General features: G+C 40.3%; 2 protein-coding genes across 2 annotated transcripts; both read left to right on the top strand.

Moving 5' to 3' along the window:
- The first annotated feature begins 603 nt into the window (after positions 1-603).
- Positions 604-13,671, top strand: LOC107186948 (corticotropin-releasing factor-binding protein). The gene is made up of 8 exons (XM_015574921.1): positions 604-617; positions 3,285-3,459; positions 11,007-11,097; positions 11,185-11,345; positions 11,565-11,778; positions 12,408-12,586; positions 13,067-13,175; positions 13,541-13,671. Exons 1-8 carry the CDS (start codon positions 604-606, stop codon positions 13,669-13,671), a joined length of 1,074 nt encoding a protein of 357 aa, XP_015430407.1.
- Positions 13,672-15,271: 1,600 nt separating this feature from the next.
- On the top strand, positions 15,272-21,829 carry LOC107187056 (intraflagellar transport protein 172 homolog). Its single transcript, XM_015575050.1, has 14 exons — positions 15,272-15,310; positions 15,431-15,574; positions 15,634-15,746; positions 15,814-15,999; positions 16,082-16,495; positions 16,727-17,356; positions 17,447-17,893; positions 17,966-18,701; positions 18,835-19,395; positions 19,555-19,998; positions 20,064-20,387; positions 20,495-20,911; positions 20,979-21,590; positions 21,692-21,829. The coding sequence occupies exons 1-14, from the start codon at positions 15,272-15,274 to the stop codon at positions 21,827-21,829; spliced, it is 5,205 nt and encodes a 1,734-aa protein (XP_015430536.1).
- The last annotated feature ends 1,236 nt before the right edge of the window (positions 21,830-23,065 follow it).

Raw genomic sequence — 23,065 nt, 5'->3', positions numbered from 1 at the left:
ATTGATTTTTCTATTACAGACTCATCTCGATTATTGTCTGGCTTGTTCTACACGATTATTGTCTAGACGTTATCCCCACCACTTGGTACTGGTTTTGGGTTAAAAACGAATTTACGATGGTCTCAAACATTTCTGCCTATACAATTATTGTCGAGACAATAATCAAGAGGAGTCTGTATTCGAATTATTCTAATCGTTAATCCTTGGAGTACGGAGGCAGTGTCAATTATGACCCGTGGCGAAATTACGAAATAATTCTCTAATTATCATGCACACAGTTCGATGAGTGCAGTTATCGATGGGTCATCGGTGACCCGGTCATAGGCACGCGAGGGTTGTGAACCGATTTTATTGTGGGAGGAATTAAAAATTTCTGTGACTTCGTTAATTTTACGAATTCTGGAATATCCTTATGGGGACACAGTTTTGAAAATTTGTATTTTTAGAAAATGCAAAAGAAATCAATTTTATTTTAAGATGTTGAATGGTTGAGGCCCTTTAAGTTTGAGGGCGGTGACATAGGAGAGAAATGTGGAGGCATTCTTGGTTTTACTTATGCATACCAACGGTCTATTTGGAGAGAATCAGTAGTGTGTGACAGCTATGGTCAGACAGCTGTGAGACTGCAGATTGTGTGATGTGAATGGATAGGGAACGGACCACCCAAGCAAAATGTAACAATAACATAAAACACTACCAAATGATTATATAATAATCTAATAACTCAAAGGAAAGTTTAGCATTATTTTAAAATATAATTTTAGTTTGAACTACTATTAAATTTACATAACTTAAAAACGATGAAACATTTATTTTCGAATATAATTTTAACCTGAACTACACAAGAGTTCAGTAAAAATATTGTTAATATTATTAGAGAGTAATGTAATAATAATACAGGACACTACAAAATGATTAAACAATAATATAACAAGTGAATATAAAATTTAGAATTATTTTAAGATATAATTTTATTTTAAACTACTAAAAAAAAATTGTTATTTACAACATTTAAAAGAGATGAAAAATTTATTTCTTGAGCAAACCAATTTTCCCATTTTTAAGAAAATAAGAATTTTTTCCAGTGTTTCGCAAAGTTCCCCGGCACTCCCTCCTCCCTCCTCATAAAGGTCAGAATCAAGGGACGTTTTAGTTGATCAAACAATCGACCACAAAACGAAATGTTTTTCCCCCCTCTGGCCCACGGTCGAACCGGCTCGTAAATCTCGCGGACGTGATTTAATAAAATTCAGAAGCGTCTCCCAGTGAATAATTCAATTCCTTCTATCGAATGCGTCGAATCTTATTTCACGGTAAACGAGGCTGCGGACACTTTGTATAATCGATACCCTTTTGGATAAATACCGCCGCGGGCGATATTCTTATTCATGGTCAATTAAAATATTTATTGCATCGTTTCCCATCGTGTCTGTCCGTCAACGATTTCGTCGGTTGGTTCTCTTCGTCTCCTTGAATCGCAAGATTCCATTGATGAAGAGGGGACACTCGGTGCTTCTTGAATGAATCCTTACAAGGGAACATGGGTGATTAGAAAATTCAGATTTATCTGTGAAACTTTACAGAGTTGTTTGTAAGGGACCTCGAGCAATTTTCTATTTCTTGAAAACACCCCTTAAAGGTTAATGTCTTTCCCTTTTTCTATATATCTTGAAAACTATGACAGATGTGAAAAAATTGTTATAATGAAAGTTCAATGGATTTTTATGCTTAAATAAAATTTCTTTATTTAATTATTTATTTTTTTTTGAAAAGTAAAGTTTCGAAGGACAAATCGGGTCACACGAAATTGTCCTCGGGGCGGGAGAGATCGTCGCTAACCCGTGAATGTTTTTTCCAAAAATACACTGTCCCGCAATCGTCGGTACAGCTTATAGCAATTACTCGTTCGGATAAACATCACGGTCAGTGGTCTTAATTGATCCTAGTCGGTTCGAGTGGTGGAACGAAGGGTGGGGGAGGGCTTGAAAACGTCACCACTTACGTGCACCAATTGATTCGTGCCGGTACGACCATAAGTCGTCAAACGTTCGAGCGGCAAGAATCATTTGTGCATTATCTCCTATCTTACGATCGTGACCACCATTTTTTGGTTTGCTTTTAAAGGTGTATGAAGTGTTCACATGCTATTGTTATTTGCGATATATATATACACACTATTTTACTTTTTTTATTTATATTTTTTATTCAGTGATTATATCTTTTATACTATTATTTTTTGTAGATTATATTATTTATTATCTAGAAATGTTTTTTTTTTATTATTTTCAGGTTATAGATGTGCAGAGTTATTCCAATTTTTGCAAGCTGTCAGTTCAGAGGTACCATAATTTAAATATTCAAGCTACCTGGACAATCCTGCAATGACTCGAAAAAAAAGCAAAAATCAGAAGATCGACAATGAAAAAGGTCAAACCCAATATCCCTTCCAAAGTCACCATTTAGCTATTGACCCCCCATTAAAGACCTCCCTCTAAGCTCTACCTTTTCTTCTCCAGTTCAGAGGTAGCATAACTTAAATATACAAGCCACCTGGACAATTCTACAATGTCTCCAAAGAAATAGAAAAACGAGATCGACAACGAGGAAGGTCAAACCCAATAATCTTCCTTTCCAAAGTCACGATTTATCTATTGACCCCCCTTGAAGACCTCCCTCTAATCTCTACCTTTTCTTTTTCAGTTCAGAGGTACCATAACTTAAATATACAAGCTACCTGGACAGTTCTACAATGTCTCCAAAGAAATAGAAAAACCACAACAAAAAAGGTCAAACCCACTAATCTTCCTTTCCAAAGTCACGATTTATCTATTGACCCCCCTTGAAGACCTCCCTCTAATCTCTACCTTTTCTTTTTCAGTTCAGAGGTACCATAACTGCATGTCCCCACCAATTACCATTTGATCCAGACCTCGAAGATCCCCATTTCCCCACCATCCACACTAGCATCACAGTCCACCGTAACAACCACAACCCAAAGAGGTGTCTCACATCGAACAAAAAAAAAAAAGAAAGCTCGACGCGCGAAAACCTCCGTGTCAAAGTTATCAGCGTTTGTTATCGTCGGCGGAGTATACGTTGTTCCAAGCGCTCGGGGATGCGCGGCGTGGACGAATCAGCGGGCTGGACCAGCGGGGCTATAAGAGGGACGCCGCGCGTCGCGACGCCGCACACGTACCGCCAGTTTTGTCCCTGACTCGAACTACCGCGACGCGCCCGTCGGAGTGAACACTCTCATAGGAAATCGGTCGACGATCCTGAGACAGGAAGAAAAATTTTGTCAAAAATTCGTTTTCCATCGTCATCCCCTCCACCCTGTTCGAGGATCAAAGATGGTTCTGGATAGATCGTCCAGCCGGTTCTCGAGGCTGTTGTACGCTCTTGAACGCCGCTTCGGCTGTGATAAAAGGGAGCAACGATTATCAGCACTATCAGCAACAGGTACACTGGGTTTTTATTTACATTGAGCTGTGATTCGTTTGTCGACTGGGAACCAGTTGGGGACCCTGGAAGTAGCTTTCTTTGGTCCGTTAATCCGTGTGGCCTGGAATTATTAATGAATAATTCCAAGTAGACGAAGAAGCGAGGTACTCAATGATGCTCCGAATAGTAGTAATAGTAATCTATTAGTTATAACATGGATATAGGTAGACGAAGGTAGATTAAATGTAGATAGATGAAACAATGAGTAGTAACATGATTTTTAGAGCAATATCAATTAGAACAATACTAGTGATGATCTGATGTACAAAATGAAGAGATGAAAGAAGAATATAGGTAGATAAAGGTAGATTATATGTAGATAGATAAAACAATGAGTAGTAACATAATTTTTAGAGTAATGTCAGTTAGAACAATACTAGTGATGATCTGGTGTATAAAATGGATAGATAAAAGAAGAATATAGGTAGATAAAGGTAGATTAAATATAGATAGATAAAACAATGAGTAGTAACATAATTTTTAGAGTAATGTCATTTAGAACAATACTAGTGATGATCTGGTGTATAAAACGGATAGATGAAAGAAGATGTATGTAGATAGATGAAAGTAGATGAGACACTAACTAGTGAAATAATATCAAAGGTGATTTCGTACGAAACACCGACATTCTTTAAAGTAGTAAGTAGTCTATCGTCTAATAAAAAGATTTTAACAAACAATGTAACATTATGTTTAATGGTACGTTGTTTGTTAACATTTTTTATTAGTCGATAGAGTATTTGTGACTTTAAAGAATTGTCGGTATTATGTACGAGGTCAGCACTGATATTTTATTGATATGTTTCATCTACCTTCATCTATGTATATTCATCTTCTTTCATCTGTCCATTTTGTATGCCAGATCATTACTTATATTGGTCTAGTTGACATTGCTCTAAGATTAATTGATTACTTATTGTTTCATCTATCTATATTTAATCTACCCTCATCTATCTATATTCCATTAGCCCATATTTATGTTGTTTCATTTATCCGTGTTATATACCAAATCATCACTGATATTTTTCTAAAATTATTCTCCTAGTCAGTGTTTCGTCCACCTAAATTTCATCTACCTTCATCTATCTACATTCTATAATACAGATACATAGAATCTACATCCTTCCATCTATCTAGTGTTGACCAACAAGATCGAGTCTACATAATGGAAATGTTCCAAAATATTTTGAACATTTTGTGATGTAATCTATCATTCTATTAAATTCTTCCCGTTATCTCGATTGTTTACAACTCTGTTTACCAAACATTGTAGGCGTGAGATACCTTGCGCAGATATTACACTTTCATTGAACAACACTGTTCGCTAGTGTCTCCGTGAACACTTTAAAACCCTCTATTTCTTTCATAAAGGATCTGAGTAACAAATGAACAGAAGGGATGACAGAGTGATGATGTTTATTTTGAAAAAAAATTTTTTTTTAAATTTGTCCTCTATCAAGAAAAGTTCGACATTCTCCGATACACTACGGACGATTCAACTTTCCTTTTTCTCTCGCACCCAAGGTACACAAATTGAATTACCTGACTGGAAGAGTCAAAGAGGTTTCTTTCCCCTTCATTAAACACTATGCTACACCGTGGCACACCCTATTAGAGGCTTGTGTTCCTTAAGAAAAAAAAAAAAGAAAGTTCGCTGTAACGAAGCTTTCGTTGTTCCGTTACTCGCTCGATACTTACGATTTCCTACCCTTTGTCGCGACAATTAATTGCACCGGTGCCTCGAAAGTGAACGGGATACGTAAGGTCTCGGTCAAATGTCCCTTGTCCACCTCCTACCCCCTCGTGTATTCGCGAGAATAGGTTTCCTTTGATTTCGTTGAAACCGAAGACCCAGCGAAAGCGATTGCAATTACGAGTTTCTACATTTGTGGCCCAGGAATTGTTAGTCGGTTATTTACGGGTCGTGGTGCATTATATCATAATTTGTTCCCGCTAATAATTTACGGTGTCCACTTTCATAATCTGTGTGGGCTAGTAATCTGTCTGTGTCCTAATCTATTTATGTTCATAATCTATCCAAGTGTTTCATCTGTTTGTATTTATAATATATACAAGTAATTCCATACATAATCTATTACTCAATACACATTTATAATGGCAGTTCTAATATATATATTCTACCTATGTCCATAATCTATCCAAGTAATTCATCTGTTTGCATAGATAATATATATTCACAGAATTCTATCACTTAACATATAATTGTAGTCCTAGCCCTCATAATCTACTTATGTTAAACAATTCATCTGTTTGCATATAAGTATCATACATCCACAATCTATCACTTACTGTTCCAATGATCTATCCAAATGCAGTCCTAGGACAATGGTCTCCATATTAACATCTACACAACATAGTATTGCATAATCTATTTACATTGCAACAATCCTTCTTTTCATCAGAATCAAGTAAAATAACATTTGGACCAATGGTACCAGCAGTCTATGCAGCCAGTATATTCAAAAGTAAAGAATGTCGATGGAAATTGGCTGTGTGGGCAAGATAGATTTCGGTTCGGTAAACGTTGAGGTTACGTCATCGCGTAGAGACTCAATATTCTCCAGGGGCATTCGTCGTAGAATTTCATTGAATGTCGCGTGATGGGTGGGTGGGGAGGAGGATGCCATGCTTCCCAATCTTGGAGCGTATACTTCTTCATTAATCAGATTACTGGGCTCTTCGTTTCGAGAGACCGAGCAAAATGAAATAGACCCCCGGTGGTCGAAGATCAACCTTGTCGACGGTAAACGTATTAGGGAACAAGCTCCCTTGGTTTCGTGGGTATAAGGAGGGGGCAGGAAAACATGATTTTCTCCCCCGACTCGGGAATCCTCTTGACGTACAATGACATGTATTCTACGTCGACGCAGAAGGCATTTTGGTTAGATTCTCGGTGCAGGAGGAAGGGTTGTTTTAAGCCCCTATATTCAGCGCCAGGTCGAGGAGATGACAGGGAAAGGGGTTCTGCAGATGGGCGATATTTATCGATAACTATATATATCGATATTTGCCAATTGATATATTGTTATTGTTTATCGATCTTTGCCTATCGACATATAGTCATTGTTTATCAATATTTGCCTATCGATATATCGCTATTGTTTGTCGATATTTGCCTATCGATATATCGCTATATTTTATCGACAGTTGTCTAACGAAAATTCAAATTGAAATCGTAAAAAGTACCGAAAGTACAATGTTAGTCAAGTCAGCGATTAATTTCAGTATTATTTTAAAGAATTATACCTGTTATCAGATAGTGTATTTATGTAACAGCAAGTGTTTAAAATAATATCGAAATAAATTACTGATTTGACTAATATTGTACTTTCGGTAATATCTGCTATTTCAATTTGAATTTCAGTTAAACCTGATAAGCGGTGTAGTAATAGCAATTTTTTCAAACGATATCGAAATAAATTACTGATTTGTCTGATATTGTACTTCCGGTAATATCTACTATTTCAATTTGAATTTCAGTTAAACCTGATAAGCGGTGTAGTAATAGTAATTTTTTCAAAACGATATCGAAATCAATTACTGACTTGACTAACGCAGTACTTCCGGTTCTTAGGTGCGTTCCGACGGCGGGCGATTGTATCTCGCCTCGCCGTGGTTGGAACCCAGTCGTCGCGCAAGGTGAATCGGTGTCAGGGCAAATATTTACAACTGCTGTTCCGCTGTTTGTATCTCGATTACGTACTCTTAGCGGATCGTAAATCGAAGTCACCGTGTCTGGTTAACGCGTAATAATTGAATATACGTGTGTTGGCGGCGTGTGTGTGTGTGTGTGTACGGTTCTTTGATACGTAGTTCCATCGTGTGTACGATACGATAGGTTCTCCCAGGGTCGAAAATTCAATTTCGCCCGCCACTGGAAAACATCTTCTTATACGATTCTTTTTCCGTCGGGAATGGGACATTCCGGTCACGAAATAAAATGGATCGACGAACCGTGTGTCGATCGACGAGGTTATCGAATAAACCCCCGGACGGGCGAGAATGAAATCGAGTCGAAAGTATTTCAAATATTGATATAAACCGACCAACTCACGATTATCGATTTTCGATTCTCGCGCCGCGCGAACCGACGTAAAACGTAAGAGGCAACTTCAGATTATGTCATCGGAGCGCCCCCCCCCCCTTTCCGCGCGTACCCGATGGTAACATCGAGAAATGGAAAAGAATCAATGGTGCGTTCGATAAAACCCGGTCCCCTCTTAAGTGTATATTATGTGTTCCTTGAAAGGGTCGTGAGGGTATTCTTCGAAGGAATGTATTTATACCCTTCCCATAAGGGGCAGCTAGATCCTGTCGACGTCGTTTAACGTTTCGAATCCGTGATCCTTGAAAATAGGTTAAGGCGCGTCCCGTTAAATCCACGATTCCCCCGTTACGCGGAACCGGTCAATTGAGCGTCCGTTGGATTTCGAATTTTTGTCGAACGGATTCCTTGCCACGGTGAATAGAAAAATGATAAAAATTTGAACACGTGAAAGAAAATAGTGGGTTTTTTTTGTTAAAATTCTTTACAGTGGATAGTTCAAAATCGAGTTAACCTCCTTAAGCCCAGTGCACATTGCAATACAGTAATTTTAACCGTTGCTTCTGAAACTATTTTCTGTGCTTTTTTTCTAGATATTATCTTTTAAAACAATGTAAAATAGGTTCAGAACAGACGTTAACGTTACTGTATATTGCAACGTGCACTGGGTTTAAGGAGGTTAAGGCGGTAATTAAGAATTTTTTGGGATATTGGGAACAGACTATGATTTTTCAATTAAGTTTATCGTAATTAGAGGGATAATATGTATAGGATCGATTTTGCTCACGTGATCGTTGACTTTGAAGCAGCTTTGTCCGTTAATGCTACACGTGAGTCATTCGAGGTACTATTTTTCGCTTTTTTTGCAGGTTAAATTTTGCGGGTGTAAGTAGAATATGTTGCCTGTCCCTTTTTTATCGTGAAATATTCGTAGTGAATACGTGGTGCATTCGTGGTTGGAATGAATAAATACGCGTTAGATTGTAATTGGTCGCCGTTTACACGTGTTAGTGGAAAAGCACAGACTTGGGGGAACCTGAAAATGGACCATAATAATAGGTAAATATTCTAACAAATTTTCATCTACATTTTGCATTACTCTTTTGTTTAATCACCTAATCCGATGTTCTATTTCTTCAGACACGAATTTTAACATTTGTTCACTTCAGAAAAGGGTGTACATCATTAATTTCTTTCTACACCCATATGATTCTATATTTATTTATTGTCATTTTTCTTCATTTTTCAGATCCACATTTATTTATACATTGTTGTTGATATTTCTTCAACTCATCACTTGCGAAGATCCGTGTTTATTCATTTTCTCGTTATTTCTTGCAATTTATTTTCTTCATCGTCTTAATTCCTGCTTTCTGTATTTCTTCTTTTTCTCCCTCTGTCTTTTATTGCCCCCCTTTCGTTCTCGCCACCTTCAATTTATCGTGTCCTACGTGTCCACTGTTTTTCATTATTGAGATGATAGCAGCCCAGTTTGCGACCACTTACGAACGATTATTATTAGAGATGCAACGACAGCGTTATCGACGATCGACGCACTCAACGGCCAGTTTCGAGATGCTGCTCTTCGTAGACCGCCAGAACCGCCCCTATTGGACAGAATTTCACGACGAACGAATAACTATTTAACCATACGTAATAATATTAAAACTAATTTCCATTTGTTAGCCTTGTACTTTTTGTATAAACTTCTTTTTCCAAAAATATTCAATTTTTTTGTTCAAAAAATTCGAATTTTGAACGTCAGTTGAATTACATATCGCTACAGGCGTGAGTAATTGGGTTCGATAATATGAAAGTTTTTTTGGCGGTAAATAATGAAAAAGTCCATTGTTATACAGGGTGTCCCAAAATTTTTAGGTGAAATTCCAGAGCAAGAAATCATTGGAACACCCTGTATATTTTAAATATGCCTGTAATATATCATACGAAGGACATAGAAGTCTTCTCGTGGAATTATAAATCACTGCGATATTTTCCGAGAGTCACATTTGCGACAAGATAAAAATTGGGTAAAGTTTTGTCAAAAGTTTCCGTCGTTATCGGCCTTCAATCCGTTAAATTTTATTCCGTCGTGAGCCACACAGAGAGGGGTGGGAGGAGAGAAGTAAACGGGAAACAGTTCCTCGGGGAATAATATTCCCTGAATGGATCAACGCTTCCATAAGACTTCATTTCTCGTAATTCATCGGAGATCGACGAATTGTCATCAACGAAAAGTGATTTCACTCTTCTCTTGTTTGTACTTTCGTCGTGAAATTTCTTTCATCCTGCAAACACAAAGAAAATTTCCACGGTAATCTTCTCTCTCTTTTGGTTAAAAAGGAGCACAAAACAATTAACCGTTTGCAATTTAAGTAGGGCTTTGGGGTATAAAATGTTCGCTAAAATTGCAACTCTGGTACAAGAGTCATTTAGAAATAATTAATATTTTATCTTGTACCTCGGACATCGTGTATAATTCAAGATTAAACTTATATTATTTAACTTTCATGATACCATAAGATTAGTTCTGAAAAGAGGCTGCACGCAAATACTTGGTTTACCAAAGTGCAAGAGATGAAGTAGAATATTTTTACGATTGCTTGTGCAACAGAAAGTGTTTCATTGTTTCTACAGGGTGGCCTATAATTCACTTTAGTCTTCTCTTGTATTAAAATTTTAAATGGTAAAAATGGCCATCTAGTAAAAATGTCAAAAATAGTAAAAATAGTAAAAATGGTAAAAATGCTAAAAATGGTAAAAATGGTAAAAATGGTAAAAATGGCAAAAATGGTAAAAATGGTATAAATTGGTAAACTTATGGACCACACTGTAAACAGCGAAGTAACATCCCGAAGAACTTTATAAATTTTGCAAATGCACTTGTGTAAATTGTCATCATTTTTAAATGTAACTTCGTTCGTTTGAATAGAAATCCGTTTCGCCTATCGAAGTTCCATCGTGAAGCTACTTTTTCACTCGCGTACGATGATATTTTCAGGTCCATTATATCGTGCATACAGTGTTCCGCGCCCACGGAATTTGTGTGTGGACAGATCGTAATCAAAATCACCAGTGACAATCACGCCGTAATATCCGTCTGTCGATAAAGATATTTCCACTTGAATGTCACAACCGAGAATAGACTTTTCCCAAACTGTTCCCTATTCTTATATATATATATAAAAATTGAAAATTGAATATACAGTGGGAACAATTGCGTTTACACATTTCTTCTTCGTCAGTTTATTCAGTTCCTATTTCAACTGCCAAACAAAACGCAATTGTTCCCACTGTATATTCAATTTTGGGATTTAGCAGACAGTATCGCTGGATCTGCAATCGAAAGGGAACAATTGAATTTTGTATTTTTCGAAATCGAGTACGTCCAACTCTGTATAGAATTTTTATTACAAAAACGATTGATTTTCCATCGCAGCTCCCTGGGGATCATTTATCGAAGGATTTCTATCGAACGGACTACAAGGGTGGCTTTTTAGGTTCCTATTCCCGTTTCAAACCGATAACAGGTGAGCGTCGCTCCTTTATCCCCGTCTTTATATATTTCTTCTCTTCCTTTTCTCCACCGATAAACAATATCCTGTCGCTTTCCACAGATTGCATGTTCATTACGTCAGAACCGGGCGATTTCATCTACACTTCGAAAACCGATGACGAGGTGGTTTGCGGCGTCCATTTCCTGGCCGGACCCGACCAAAAAGTTGAGATCAATTTCCAAAGCTTTGACATACCGTGCGAGCACCGTGGACTTATTTCAGTAAATAAAAAAGAAATGATAAAATTCTATACAGGGTGTAACAAAAATGTTGGAGGGCCCGGAAATGGGAGAATCGTGAGATAATTTGAAACAAGTTTTTCCTTGGCAAAAATTTTACCTCACGAGTCCTCCAACATTTTTGTTTCACCCTGTATATAAAGACACACGAAAGTATTAGTGAAATTATTGTTATTTACTGCTTATTGTTCGCGACCACAGGTGGTGGACGGCTGGGAGCTGAACGGCGAGGTGTTCCCCAGCGAAATGGATCATCGATTGCCCCTGCAGCAGAGGAACGCCGAGTTCTGCGGTAAAAATATCGGCGAGAAGAGAACGTTCGTTAGTTCCCAAAATGTCGCGGTCATCAGATACAGGATCCCCAAGCCTGGAAAGGGTTTCACTGTTGTGGCCACGTTCGTGAAGAATCCCAGACGTAAGGATATACGGGATTAGAATATTTAGAGAAAAAAAACTCATCGCACAGATAGGGGTTGTAGGCCTTTAAAATTTATTTTTACAGTTCTGAATACTACCCACATAGCACAGATGACGCCTTGAAGACGTTCATTTTACAGCTATTTTAGGTCTAAGGCGCCTATAAGCCGCCTTTAACATCGAGACAGATTCGTGTTGACGATTTCAAAATCGATTCAGCAAAGAAGAATATTATTCTGTTTTCTTTGAGTTTAAGTGACATGCTACATTGCTGGCATTAATATTCAACTTTTACAGTAAAAATACAGTTGCGATAAGTACAGAATTCCTTTTGTATCTGGGAAACTATCGACAACAATGCAATCCTGGAGACTGCAGACGTCAAGAAAATGGTAGGGCAAGGGGTTAAGGCGTCATTGGGTGTCGTGTGCTATCTGGGTACATTTGGCAGAAAGTATTCAGTCAGAGACAGATGAACATCACCGGTCCAGTAATTATTTAGATTTAGATATATGAGCTGTTTATCTCAAGCATCTTGTACAGTGATATCTCTGAGGCAACAGGAGTACGTTCTGTGTCATCTATCTTTCTGTTTATTTAAATGCAACGTTTTATTGATATTTCCAGCTTGCAATGTTCTGGCAGTAAGTTCAACCGAACCGTTCACCCTGCGTAATTATGGGAGACGCATAAATTGCACCTACGTAGCATTGTATCCGGGAACCGTGCAAGTGATTGCCCTAGGCGTCGGTGTTACCAATTTACTTGGCTCCAGCCGCACGATTGAGACCGGAACCCTACGGAAAGTTAGTACCCGTTTCGCTTAAGGATTTCTTCAAACTCAGTACTTTAATCATCAATACTTGGGTATTAAGTACTAAGCATTGAGTATCAAGTATTGAGTATTAAATAGAGTACCTAAGTATTGAGTATTAAGTAGAGTACTTCAGTATTGAGTATTAAGTAGAGTACTTAAGTTTTGAGTATTAAGTATAGTAGTTAAGTTTTGAGTATTAAGTAGAGTACTTAAGTACTAATAAAAGTGCTAACATTTTAACTGCCAAACGAACACCCACGCGACTTCCAACAACATCAAAGTACTATTTTTTTTTTTTTTTCAATTTTCCTGAATCTTATAGACCAAATTAACGTTTGGTTTATGTTGTGTTTCACTGTAAATTCTGAATTCTAGTTTGGAACTGAAAACGGTATCGTCCACGTGCAGTCAAAGTGTTAAACGCTTAGTAATCAAAGTACGAAAATTGCATTGAAAGTCCTGTTTCCAGTGCGACCAGAGAAACCCACGCGATCAAGTAGTAATTGGAGGCAGTTACGGTCTGGACACGTCGAAAGTTCAGGTGGTGGACTCGATTTGCGGAATGGACTCGAAACCGGGTAATTAATTTAATCAGTTTCAGCAAACACGTGTCCTTTCGCGCGTCAGTTCTGGGAAAGCCTATTAAACAACCCCTGGTAGTTAGGGTTGGATGTATATCAATATTTAGGTCTTTGGTAGCATCTGAGCAGACAGATAAACATTTAGTATACAATTGGGGGTTGTTTGTACACCAATATTAAGTCTTTGGTGAGATCCAAGCAGTCAGATACCTATTTAGATTTCAGGCTAGTCTTTGGTAAGCTCTGAGTAGACACTTTCCCTATTTAAATATATAGTATTAATGTCCACTGAAATATAGCGTATATATATAGTAATGTAGTGTAAGGAAACGCAATGTACAGAAAATTATGTTTGATTCCAGACTACCGTGAGGCGGTGGAGTACGGTGTCACCTCTGTTCGGTTAATATCGAGTGGTATCTTCGAAAACTCGGTGACTGTGAATATCCAGCCACTCACAGACGAGTTTCTGGACGCGAATGTTAACTTCTAAGGCCCTCGGTCATAGGGAGTACCATCGTCGACGCTTAACGTTGTAAAACCTCATTGTGAATGCATTTACTTGTGAACCGGCGAGGATATCAAATTTAGCCATCCACGTCGAGTTTAGCATACTCATTTTGTTCGATAGATTCTAGGAACTTGTTAGGTTGGTGCAGAAACAATCACGTTCTCCATCATTAATTTATTGTTGAGTGATTAGCTCATAATTGAGCCTACTGCAATACCTGCAGATAGTGTTTCTTCCAGTTTTGTATGGCTGATCATATCATTGTTTGTCATTAATGTTAAAGTCAGGGTTTATAAATTTTTACCTACTTTTTTTTAATGACTTCTGAATTATCCTGATTCTAGCTGACATTTCATTTGTGAGTATCTGATTTTTAACTGTCAGAGGAATGAAGTATTTCTTCAGTAACCAAGAAGATGTTATATTCACTCGTTTACAAGATTCTTGTTAACAGTTGGTTAATATCATCAACATGGTATAGTATAAGAGAAAAGAAAGATTTTTTTTTTGCTTCCATTTATAGTCGTCCAGTGATTATTCGTGCACCGGCCTAATAATTTCTGTTTTCTGTACGATTCTTAGGTTCTCATAAGTATTATTTATTACACTTTCATTCGAACATTACTTGACTTCACTGTACACCAGCGTGACTGAGTGTCGATTAATCATTTTAATTAACGACTGAATCTAGTTTAAACGCTCAATTTCGTAGAGTGCCATAATTTATATGTTAAACGACTTTCGTTTGTAGATGTCCCGTTCGAGATGTTCATGATTCGATATTGTGCGACTTGTGATAAATGGATTTCAAATACCCGTTAGATGTATAGAAATTTCTGTAGTTAGGTAGTACGCTGACACTGTTTTAGAATCCTCGAGAAAAGGCCTCGAATTTTTATTCTTGTAGAGTCGGAATTGTTCTAAAGACGCTGAACTCGTTTCAAGCGTGCCGATTTCTTTTAATCGACTACACTGAATAAAGATAAAATATTCCTCCAGTTCGACGTTATCCATTATATTACATATACCTTTGATTAACAACTTGATATTCGAATCTGTCATCGTGTAAATTATTTAATATCATTTATTTATATTAAAATTAAAGTAGTGAACGCTTGTCAGTACTCAATATTTCAAGTACACATGAGTACTCGATATTTTAAGCGCTCAATTCTTGAAATATCAATGTGAAGTACTTTTAAATCATTCAGAATTAATTAATAAGAGTTTCAATTTTCAGTTTTTCATAACAATTTAATGCGCTTTAATTAGGGGAGCCGATTTTTTTGCGTTCCCTCGTCCTCCGGGAGACCACATTCCATTTCGTTATGATTAAATGTTATTTAATTTTATTTAAAATAAAATTAACTAAACTATATATAAACTCCTCCCCCACGTTTTTCAACCAAGGGGCTCTCGAAAGTCTGATAACCCTGGGCCACAAAAAGTCTTAATTCAGGCCTGCACGAAGCTGTTGCTAAGCAACTTAAGTGTAAACAATACACCTCATGCGTTTGCATAACACGAAAACGTGGAATCGTCAAATGTCACCATTGACTGATATTGAGTGCCATCAGGCATCATGTTACTAAAATACTTGGGGAGTGTCATGCCCCCACAGGTAAGTTTGTATTTTGATTCTGTAAAGAACTTATCAGAGTGACAGTTGTGTATTATCAATATGTAAGTTAATATACATCTGTCAATAACAGTGTTACATATTCTTTTTCATGTGAAACAGGAATTTGAGAATCGGGTAGTGAACACAGTCTGGTCACCAAACAACTTGAAATTAGCTGTAGCCTCCTCTGATCGTTCTATATACCTTTTTGATGAAAATTGTGTAAAACGAGACAGATTCTCCACAAAACCTGTCGATTCTAAGGTACGTCAACCAATTGTAAACTTAGATAACATTACCATTATTTGCATCTCTTCTTTCAGTTTGGTAAAAAGAGCTATGTAATCAAAGGTATTGCTTTCTCACCGGATTCGACCAAAATAGCAGTTGGTCAATCCGACTGTATAATCTATGTGTACAAGATTGGAGAACAATGGTATATAATCAATGCAAACATTTTTTAAACTGTCAACTTTGTTTTACATTGTACATTAAACCAACAGGGGGGAGAAGAAGGTAATTTGCAACAAGTTTCGTCAGAGTTCAGCCGTCACTTGCCTAATCTGGCTCTCTGAAGGACCCGTTATCGTTGGATTGGTGGATGGGAAAGTACGTGCTTGTCTGCCAAAGTCTCAGAAAGCTCAGACCCTTTATACAGCTGATTCAATGACTGTATCCCTGGCATCAAAGTAATTCCTATTCGTTTCACAATGTGTTTATCCTATTGTAGACACAAAACATTGACCTTCTTCTACCACCATTAAATTCCAGTGTACGAGGCACTGGATTTTTGTCGAGCCATGCTGATGGCAGCATCATAAAGTACAATCTAACAGACGATGGAAACCATGAACCTTCTGGACGCATCTGCACACACAGTGTGCCAGCATACGCTTTGGCCTGCACTCAGTCTCACATCCTTGCAGCAGGATGTGACCGACGAGCGACGATCTATGACTCCCGTGGAAAGCTTGTGAAAATGTTCGACTACAGCCGTGAGAACGACAAGGAGATCTCAGTGGCCTGCTGCAGTCCTAGTGGACAGAGCATCGCGATTGGTTCCTGGAACAAGATACGAATATTGGACTGGATCCCACGACGTTCCGTCTGGGAAGAGGCAAACTCAAAATCCTTGCCCAACTTTTACGCTGTCACTGCTATATCATGGCGTCGGGATGGATCCAGGTTAGCCAAACAGTGTACTATCCTCTGAGTGTCTCGGTATTCTGTGTCCAGTTCCTTTTCAAACTTTGTATAAATTTTGGGTTAATTTACAACCTAACCTACTACTTATAATAACACTGGAATCTCTGGAAACTCTACCATGAGGATTTGCTCAAGATTCATTGCAGGAAGTAAGCTAGCTCCTGCGTTGAAAGATTACCACTATGCTAATACTGTCATCATTCATTTCAGACTCGTTGTGGGCAGCCTTTGTGGCGCTGTGGAGCAGTTTGAAACCGTCTTAAAACGCACAGTAATAAGAGGTAGCCACGAGGTGGCTTATGTGGGCCCCAGTCAGGTGGTCATCCGGCCCCTGCAAGAAGGCAACAGACCAGTGATCATCAGGTCACAGGCAGGTCATGAAATAGAGGATGTCAAGGTTCTGGGTCGTACTGACAACAATGTGGTGGCACGTACAGCGAACACATTGCTGCTGGCAGATATAGAACTGAATCTGATCAGCGAAATACCCTGGGACGACAAGAGCAACAGCGAGAAGTACTTCTTCGAGTACCCAAGAATCTGTCTGATATTCTGTTCCGGGGAGCTGACCATCGTCGAGTACGGAAACAACGAACCCCTGGGCTCGGTTAGGACCGAAGCAGTGAATCCTCATGTAGTTAGCGTCAGGATTAACGAGAGACAGTCACCAGGTGCCCAGGATAATAAACGGTTGGCTTACTTGTTGGATTCCAGAACTGTTCGGATCGTAGATCTTGTAACCGGCGTCACTGTCGCGATGATTTCCCATGATGTGCGTGTGGATTGGCTGGAGCTGAGTGAAACCGGCCATAGATTGCTGTCGCGGGACAAAAGGGCCAGGTAACAAAATCTAATCTAAGAGACAAGTGATTCGTATCAGTAAGATACATTTTATTTCACAAAATTGAGCTTCCTTTTTTTTAAATACAGATTGTGGTTAAGCGATGAATTGGGTGGTCGAAGTTTGCTGTTAACCGGAGTCAGCTTCGCCTCCTGGGTGCTGGGCAGTGACGTGGTTGTGGCCCAAACCGGGCAAACATTAGCAGTGTGGTATAACGTCGACGCTCCAGAGGTTGCTACTCTGATCCCTGTGCGTGGGGACGCAGTGGACATCGTCAGGGAGGATGGCAGAACTTCGGTTACCGTTGACGAACTCGGTGGAAAAGTCGCGTATCTATTGGACGAACCGCTGATCGAGTTCGGTACAGCCCTGCACGATAACGATTTCGGCAGGGCTTTGCTGTTCTTGGAGGAACTGGCGGACAGGCCCCAGGCGGAGGCTATGTGGGAGAACGTGGCCAGAAACGCTATGGCCACCAGGCAATTGTTGGTCGCTGCCAGGTGTTACGCCGCCTTGGGGGACGTGGCTTGTTCTAGGTTTGACTTAACCATCGATTCTAGCCACTGCTAAATCCTAGCATCCTTTTAGACCCATTTATACAATCGCAGGTTTCTCAACGAGATCGTGAAGACCGGCGAGGTGTACAGCACAGAGACTGGGAACGATCCTCTTTCTAGCCCAGATTGCTGGGCCAAGCTGGCGATCCTTAATGGCGAACTGAAGACAGCAGAGGCGATATACTTAGAACAGAACGAGCTGAGTCAGGCACTTGATATGTACCAGAAGTATTGGCACTGGGAGGACGCGCTGATTCTGGCGCAGAATCGTGGCTGGCCTGGGCTACAGGAACTCCGGGACAGGCATTTAACATGGCTCCTCGAAAGCGGACAGTCAGCCAGAGCAGCCGCCATTCTGGAGCCTACTAATCCACGTAGGGCAGTCAAGTTGTACCTAGAAGCTCGTCGACCTGGACGAGCAGCCAGACTAGTTCTGGCTGACGATGAGCTGCTGGAAGATAAGTCGATTGTAAATGAAATCGTTAAGGTACTGAAGGCAACGGATCTGATGGAGCTCGCTGGCGAGCTACTGGAGAGGACCTCTGAGCATCTGGAGGCTATTCAATGTTATTCCCAAGCCGGAGTGTTCGCCAGGGCGTTGGAGCTCGCCAGAAAAGTGGATCCCACAATGGTGGTGGATCTGGAACGAGATTGGGGCAAGCATTTAGCGTCAGCCGGACACTATGACGCTGCTATTAATCACTTTATAGAAGCTGGAGAGACTGCTCTGGCGCTGGACGCTGCTATAAACGCTCGTCAGTGGAGGAAAGGCTTACAGATCGTGCAAGTACGTTTCCTTGTGGACGTTAACACTATACCTACCGAACCCTTCAGAGAGATAGGAATTAGAATGGAAAAACTAGTCGTGGTAGGTTTAGTGTTAAAGAGAGAACCAATGGTAACCTATGCATTCCATCTAGGTGATCGAGGACGACGACCCAGCGATCAGAAAGCAATGCGAGAAGCTGGCTGAGTACTTCGACTCCATAGGCGAGAAGAACCTCGCGGAGAGACTCTTCATTCGCGCCGGAGACGCGAACCGTGCGGTGGATGTCCATATACAAAACGGCAACTGGAGTCGTGCCCATGAAGTGGCCCTGGAATACATGACGCCTGAGACAGCGAACGAGGTGCTGGCCAAACACGCGGCGGCTCTTAGCGGGGCGGGTGATCTGAAGCATGCAGAGGAGCTGTACCTTGCCATAGGTGAACACGACTCCGCCATAGCTATGTATAAGGGGGCAGGCCGTCGGGCAGACATGGTTAGGCTTGTAGGAAGGCACAGGCCAGATCTATTGGCACCGACTCACGAGCACTTGGCCAGAGAATTGGACGTGGCTGGGAAACCCAGAGAAGCTGAGGAACACTACCTCGCTGCTGGGGACTGGCGAGGGGCTGTGACTGCTTATAGGTCAGCCAACATGTGGGAAGACTCCTTACGGGTGGCCAAGAAACATGCTGGGGACAGTGCTGCTCAGCAGGTAGACTCTGAGATCCTAACCTCAACTCCTACTCCTAGACAGAGTTGCCAGGGGTAGCGATTGCAGACCATAAACTTAAGAAACTGTATAAAATTTCGCTAAGTTCATGGTTCTGGATTAGTTGCTCGCTGAACATAACCTCTACCATTTCTGCGACAGGTCGCTCTAATGTGGGCCCGTACCTTAGCCCCAGAACTGGGGGCAAGATTACTGATGAGGTTAGGTTACTTGGACGGGTGCCTTCAATTGGCCTGCGAGGCTAACTTGTTCGATTGGGCCCTGGAGATCGCTAAGTATGGCAGCGCTGAACAGAAGAAAGAGGTTCATTATAGACACGCCATGGCTCTGGAGGATGAGGGTCGTTTCTCCGAGGCTGAGAAGGAATTCGTGAACGCGGGACGAACCATGGAGGCTGTACAAATGTACATACACACCCGCGACTGGGAGGCAGCCGAAGATGTGGCCCAGTCGTTAAACCACGACGCAGTCGCGCAGGTCCTGATCGCCAGGGCCAGCGAAGCGGCCGATGCTCAGGATTATTCCCTCGCAGAGACCCTGTTACTGAGGGCGCACAAGCCTGAGATGATTATAGATCACTATAAAGTAATCACGGAGTATTTCTATGACCGATTCCCTGCGCAGGTTTAATGTAATTGAATTAATTTCAGAAAGCTGGAATGTGGTCAGAGGCCTTACGTGTTTGCAGAGAGTATTTGCCGAGTCAAGAAGCGAATCTCCGACGGGAATTGGGCCAGAAAGCGGCCTCCCTTGGCGGGGCGAATGCTTTCGAAGAAGCCAAGAAGTGGCTGGAGGTTGGAGAAGTGAAGGCTGCTTTGGATATTTTAATTTTAGATCCTCAAGCGCCCAGGTCGTCTTTAATTCGAGCCGCGGAGATTCTGCTGCATCAAGCTGATCCAGAGACTGCGGCGCAAGTCGGGGGAGACCTTGGGTCACGATTGTTCGCTATTGGCGAACATGCTCTGGCTGCGCAGGTCTTTTTTTTTTTTAATATACTTATTAAATACCATTTACTCTTTAGGCATACTCTGTATCGTAGAACTTCTCTTGGAACTTAGTGAATTTCTGTTTTAATTCTCAGGTGTTTTTACAAGCAGACAGACTGAAAGACGCTATAGACTCCCTAGTGTCAGTGGGAGAATGGGATAGAGCAAGGCGTATAGTGAGAGAACTGGCACCGGACATAGAGCCTTACTTAGAGGAGAAGTACAAAGAAGCGATGCTGAGAGATGGACAGATAGACAGGCTAGTGGAGATCGATGCGGAGGCCTGTTTAGATCTGCTGGCCAACAAAGGACAGTGGAGCCAAGTGTTCGAGGCAGCAAGCTCTCAAGGATCTCAGATGTTGCACAAGTATGTAACTCAACGAGCAGTGCAGCTTCTGAAGGCAAATGTCCCACTGGAAGCTTTGCAATTGTACGCAAAGTATGGTGCACCTGCTGTCCAGCAGAACTTCAACCTCTACCTGCAATTAGCAGAGAATGTTTTGAACTCAAACGTGAGGATTAATATGCACTACTCAACAAGAGATCACTGAATCCCATATTTATGTAAACTTTCCTCAGGCGTTCTACGAGTACAAACATCTGGCTCTGCTCAGGGTTGTCCTCCTGGACCTCTGGAGCAGTCTGAAATCGTCTGCTACGCCAAGATCGAAGTTCGAGAGACTGCTCGAATTAACGCATTACTCGGCAGTAAAGTGTGGATGTAAGGATTACCCTGTACTCTCTGGACTGGTTCTGAAGGCCTCCGTAACTCTGTTGCGATACACTGATATCATTCTTGCCGATCGGGCTTACTACGAGGCCGGCGTCGAGGCACGGACAGCTGGACTGAACAGCGAGGCGTTCGTTTTTCTGAATCATTTTCTCGACCTGGAGGAATGCATCGAAGAAGGCGAGAACACGGTGCTCGACGTCGATGATCTGGCTGTCACGGACTTTCCCGTGGAAGTGCCTCTACCGGAATCACTGAGTGTGACAGCGGAACAGAGAGAAGAGGCTCGCGAATGGGTGCTCGCGGTGTCTATGGATCAAAAGGTGGAACAGGTTCTTCCTACTGATCATAGAGGGGTATATGTGGGGTCATTGACGTCTCCATCCACCGAATCTACGCGTCTGCAGAAGTGCACTTTGACAGGTTACCCAGTACGGGGTCCAACGATTCGATTTTCAGAGGTATTTGAGTATCCCTAATCTCACTTTCTTCGAGACTCTTCGTGTGTACTGTTCAGACTAAGTATGAAATATTTTTTATTTATTATTATTGTTCTAACAAGGGTGAACGTGTTGCTGACCGTGACGATTGGACCAAATTAATCAACACAGCTCGTCAGGCACCGCAGGATTCAGTTCTTAATGACATCTTAGCTTTCGTTCAAGAATGGTGCGGAGCAGTTCCCACGTACTCTTTCTGAAGAAATTGTACGCTACTTTTTAGTAAATTATTTATTCATAATTCGACTGCTGATATATATATATATATAAGGTAAAGCTGACATTCGAAAACATATATTTCTAATATAATGATCGTATTAAAGTTATGTGCATGAACACTGTTCCAAAGCAAGGTACATAATTAATTTTTATGGTTTACAGGTGACGTAATATTGCATTATAATTTGACTATAGATGTTCAGTTTTTCCAATGGTTTCGAATAGAAGGAAATACAGTAACAACAAAGCATCCTTGTTTCTCTAGAATTTATTTAAATAAGGCTGCATTATTGTAAATAATTAATCTAACTTAAGCATAAATAGTTCTACGCGGTGTGAATATACATGCAACGTGTGTCCATGGGATTTTTCATGTATTGAACTGACTCTATGTATATATATATATATATATAAGAATTGAAACTCTAGTGAGTTATCGAGATAACTATCACTCGTTGTCTGAACACCTATCCGCAGTGGATACTTATATGACTATTTCAGTGATGACTATGCAGGTGTTGCATTTATACACAGGCTGTGTGTCGAAAATAATAGTACAAGCTAGAGACGTGAAACTCAAGCAGCACGAAATACAGTAATTTCTAAAAAGTTCAAAATACCATTGCTTCCTCAGTGAATTGAATACTAGATGTCCTTAAAAATTCTGTGCTCTACACTCTTTCATTAATTAGAACTTGTACAAATTGAATCGAATCAAATATTAAAGTCTTTGCAACACACAAATATTAATTAATTGTGGTCAGAGGTGTTTAAAAAAACAAAGTGCGAGCTGTTTCATCTATTACTTGCTAAAGCTGTTGCATTGTAATTTCTCTCAAAAACAAGGACGTATCTCGGAGAAAGAATAGTCATCAAAAAGTGTTTTACTTTGAATTAAGTATCCGCCATGTCTCGCTTATACCATCATTTCTTAGGTATCTCGAATATTGCATACAAGTGTCTCGAAAGATGTACTGCAAATGGGATTTCCAAGTCCAAAATAAGACACGATCCTTGAAGCGTATACGTGGCTACGGGTTATCGAGTTTCACAACTTATTCCGGCGATACAAAGTCACTAATCAATCCTATAAAAATATGGAAAATTATCTTATTCTCCACTCAGCAATCTTGGTTCGCCTGTGATACAGTATACACTTCCAGAGACACGTTGTATATGATTACAGTGGACTCTCAATATATTGCCACGTGAAGCAC

This window comes from Dufourea novaeangliae, unplaced genomic scaffold (genome assembly GCF_001272555.1).
Source record: "Dufourea novaeangliae isolate 0120121106 unplaced genomic scaffold, ASM127255v1 scaffold96, whole genome shotgun sequence".
In the NCBI taxonomy this organism is placed as follows: Eukaryota; Metazoa; Arthropoda; class Insecta; order Hymenoptera; family Halictidae; genus Dufourea; species Dufourea novaeangliae.
Note: the sequence above shows the minus strand (reverse complement) of the source record. Positions and strands in the feature narration are given on the sequence as shown.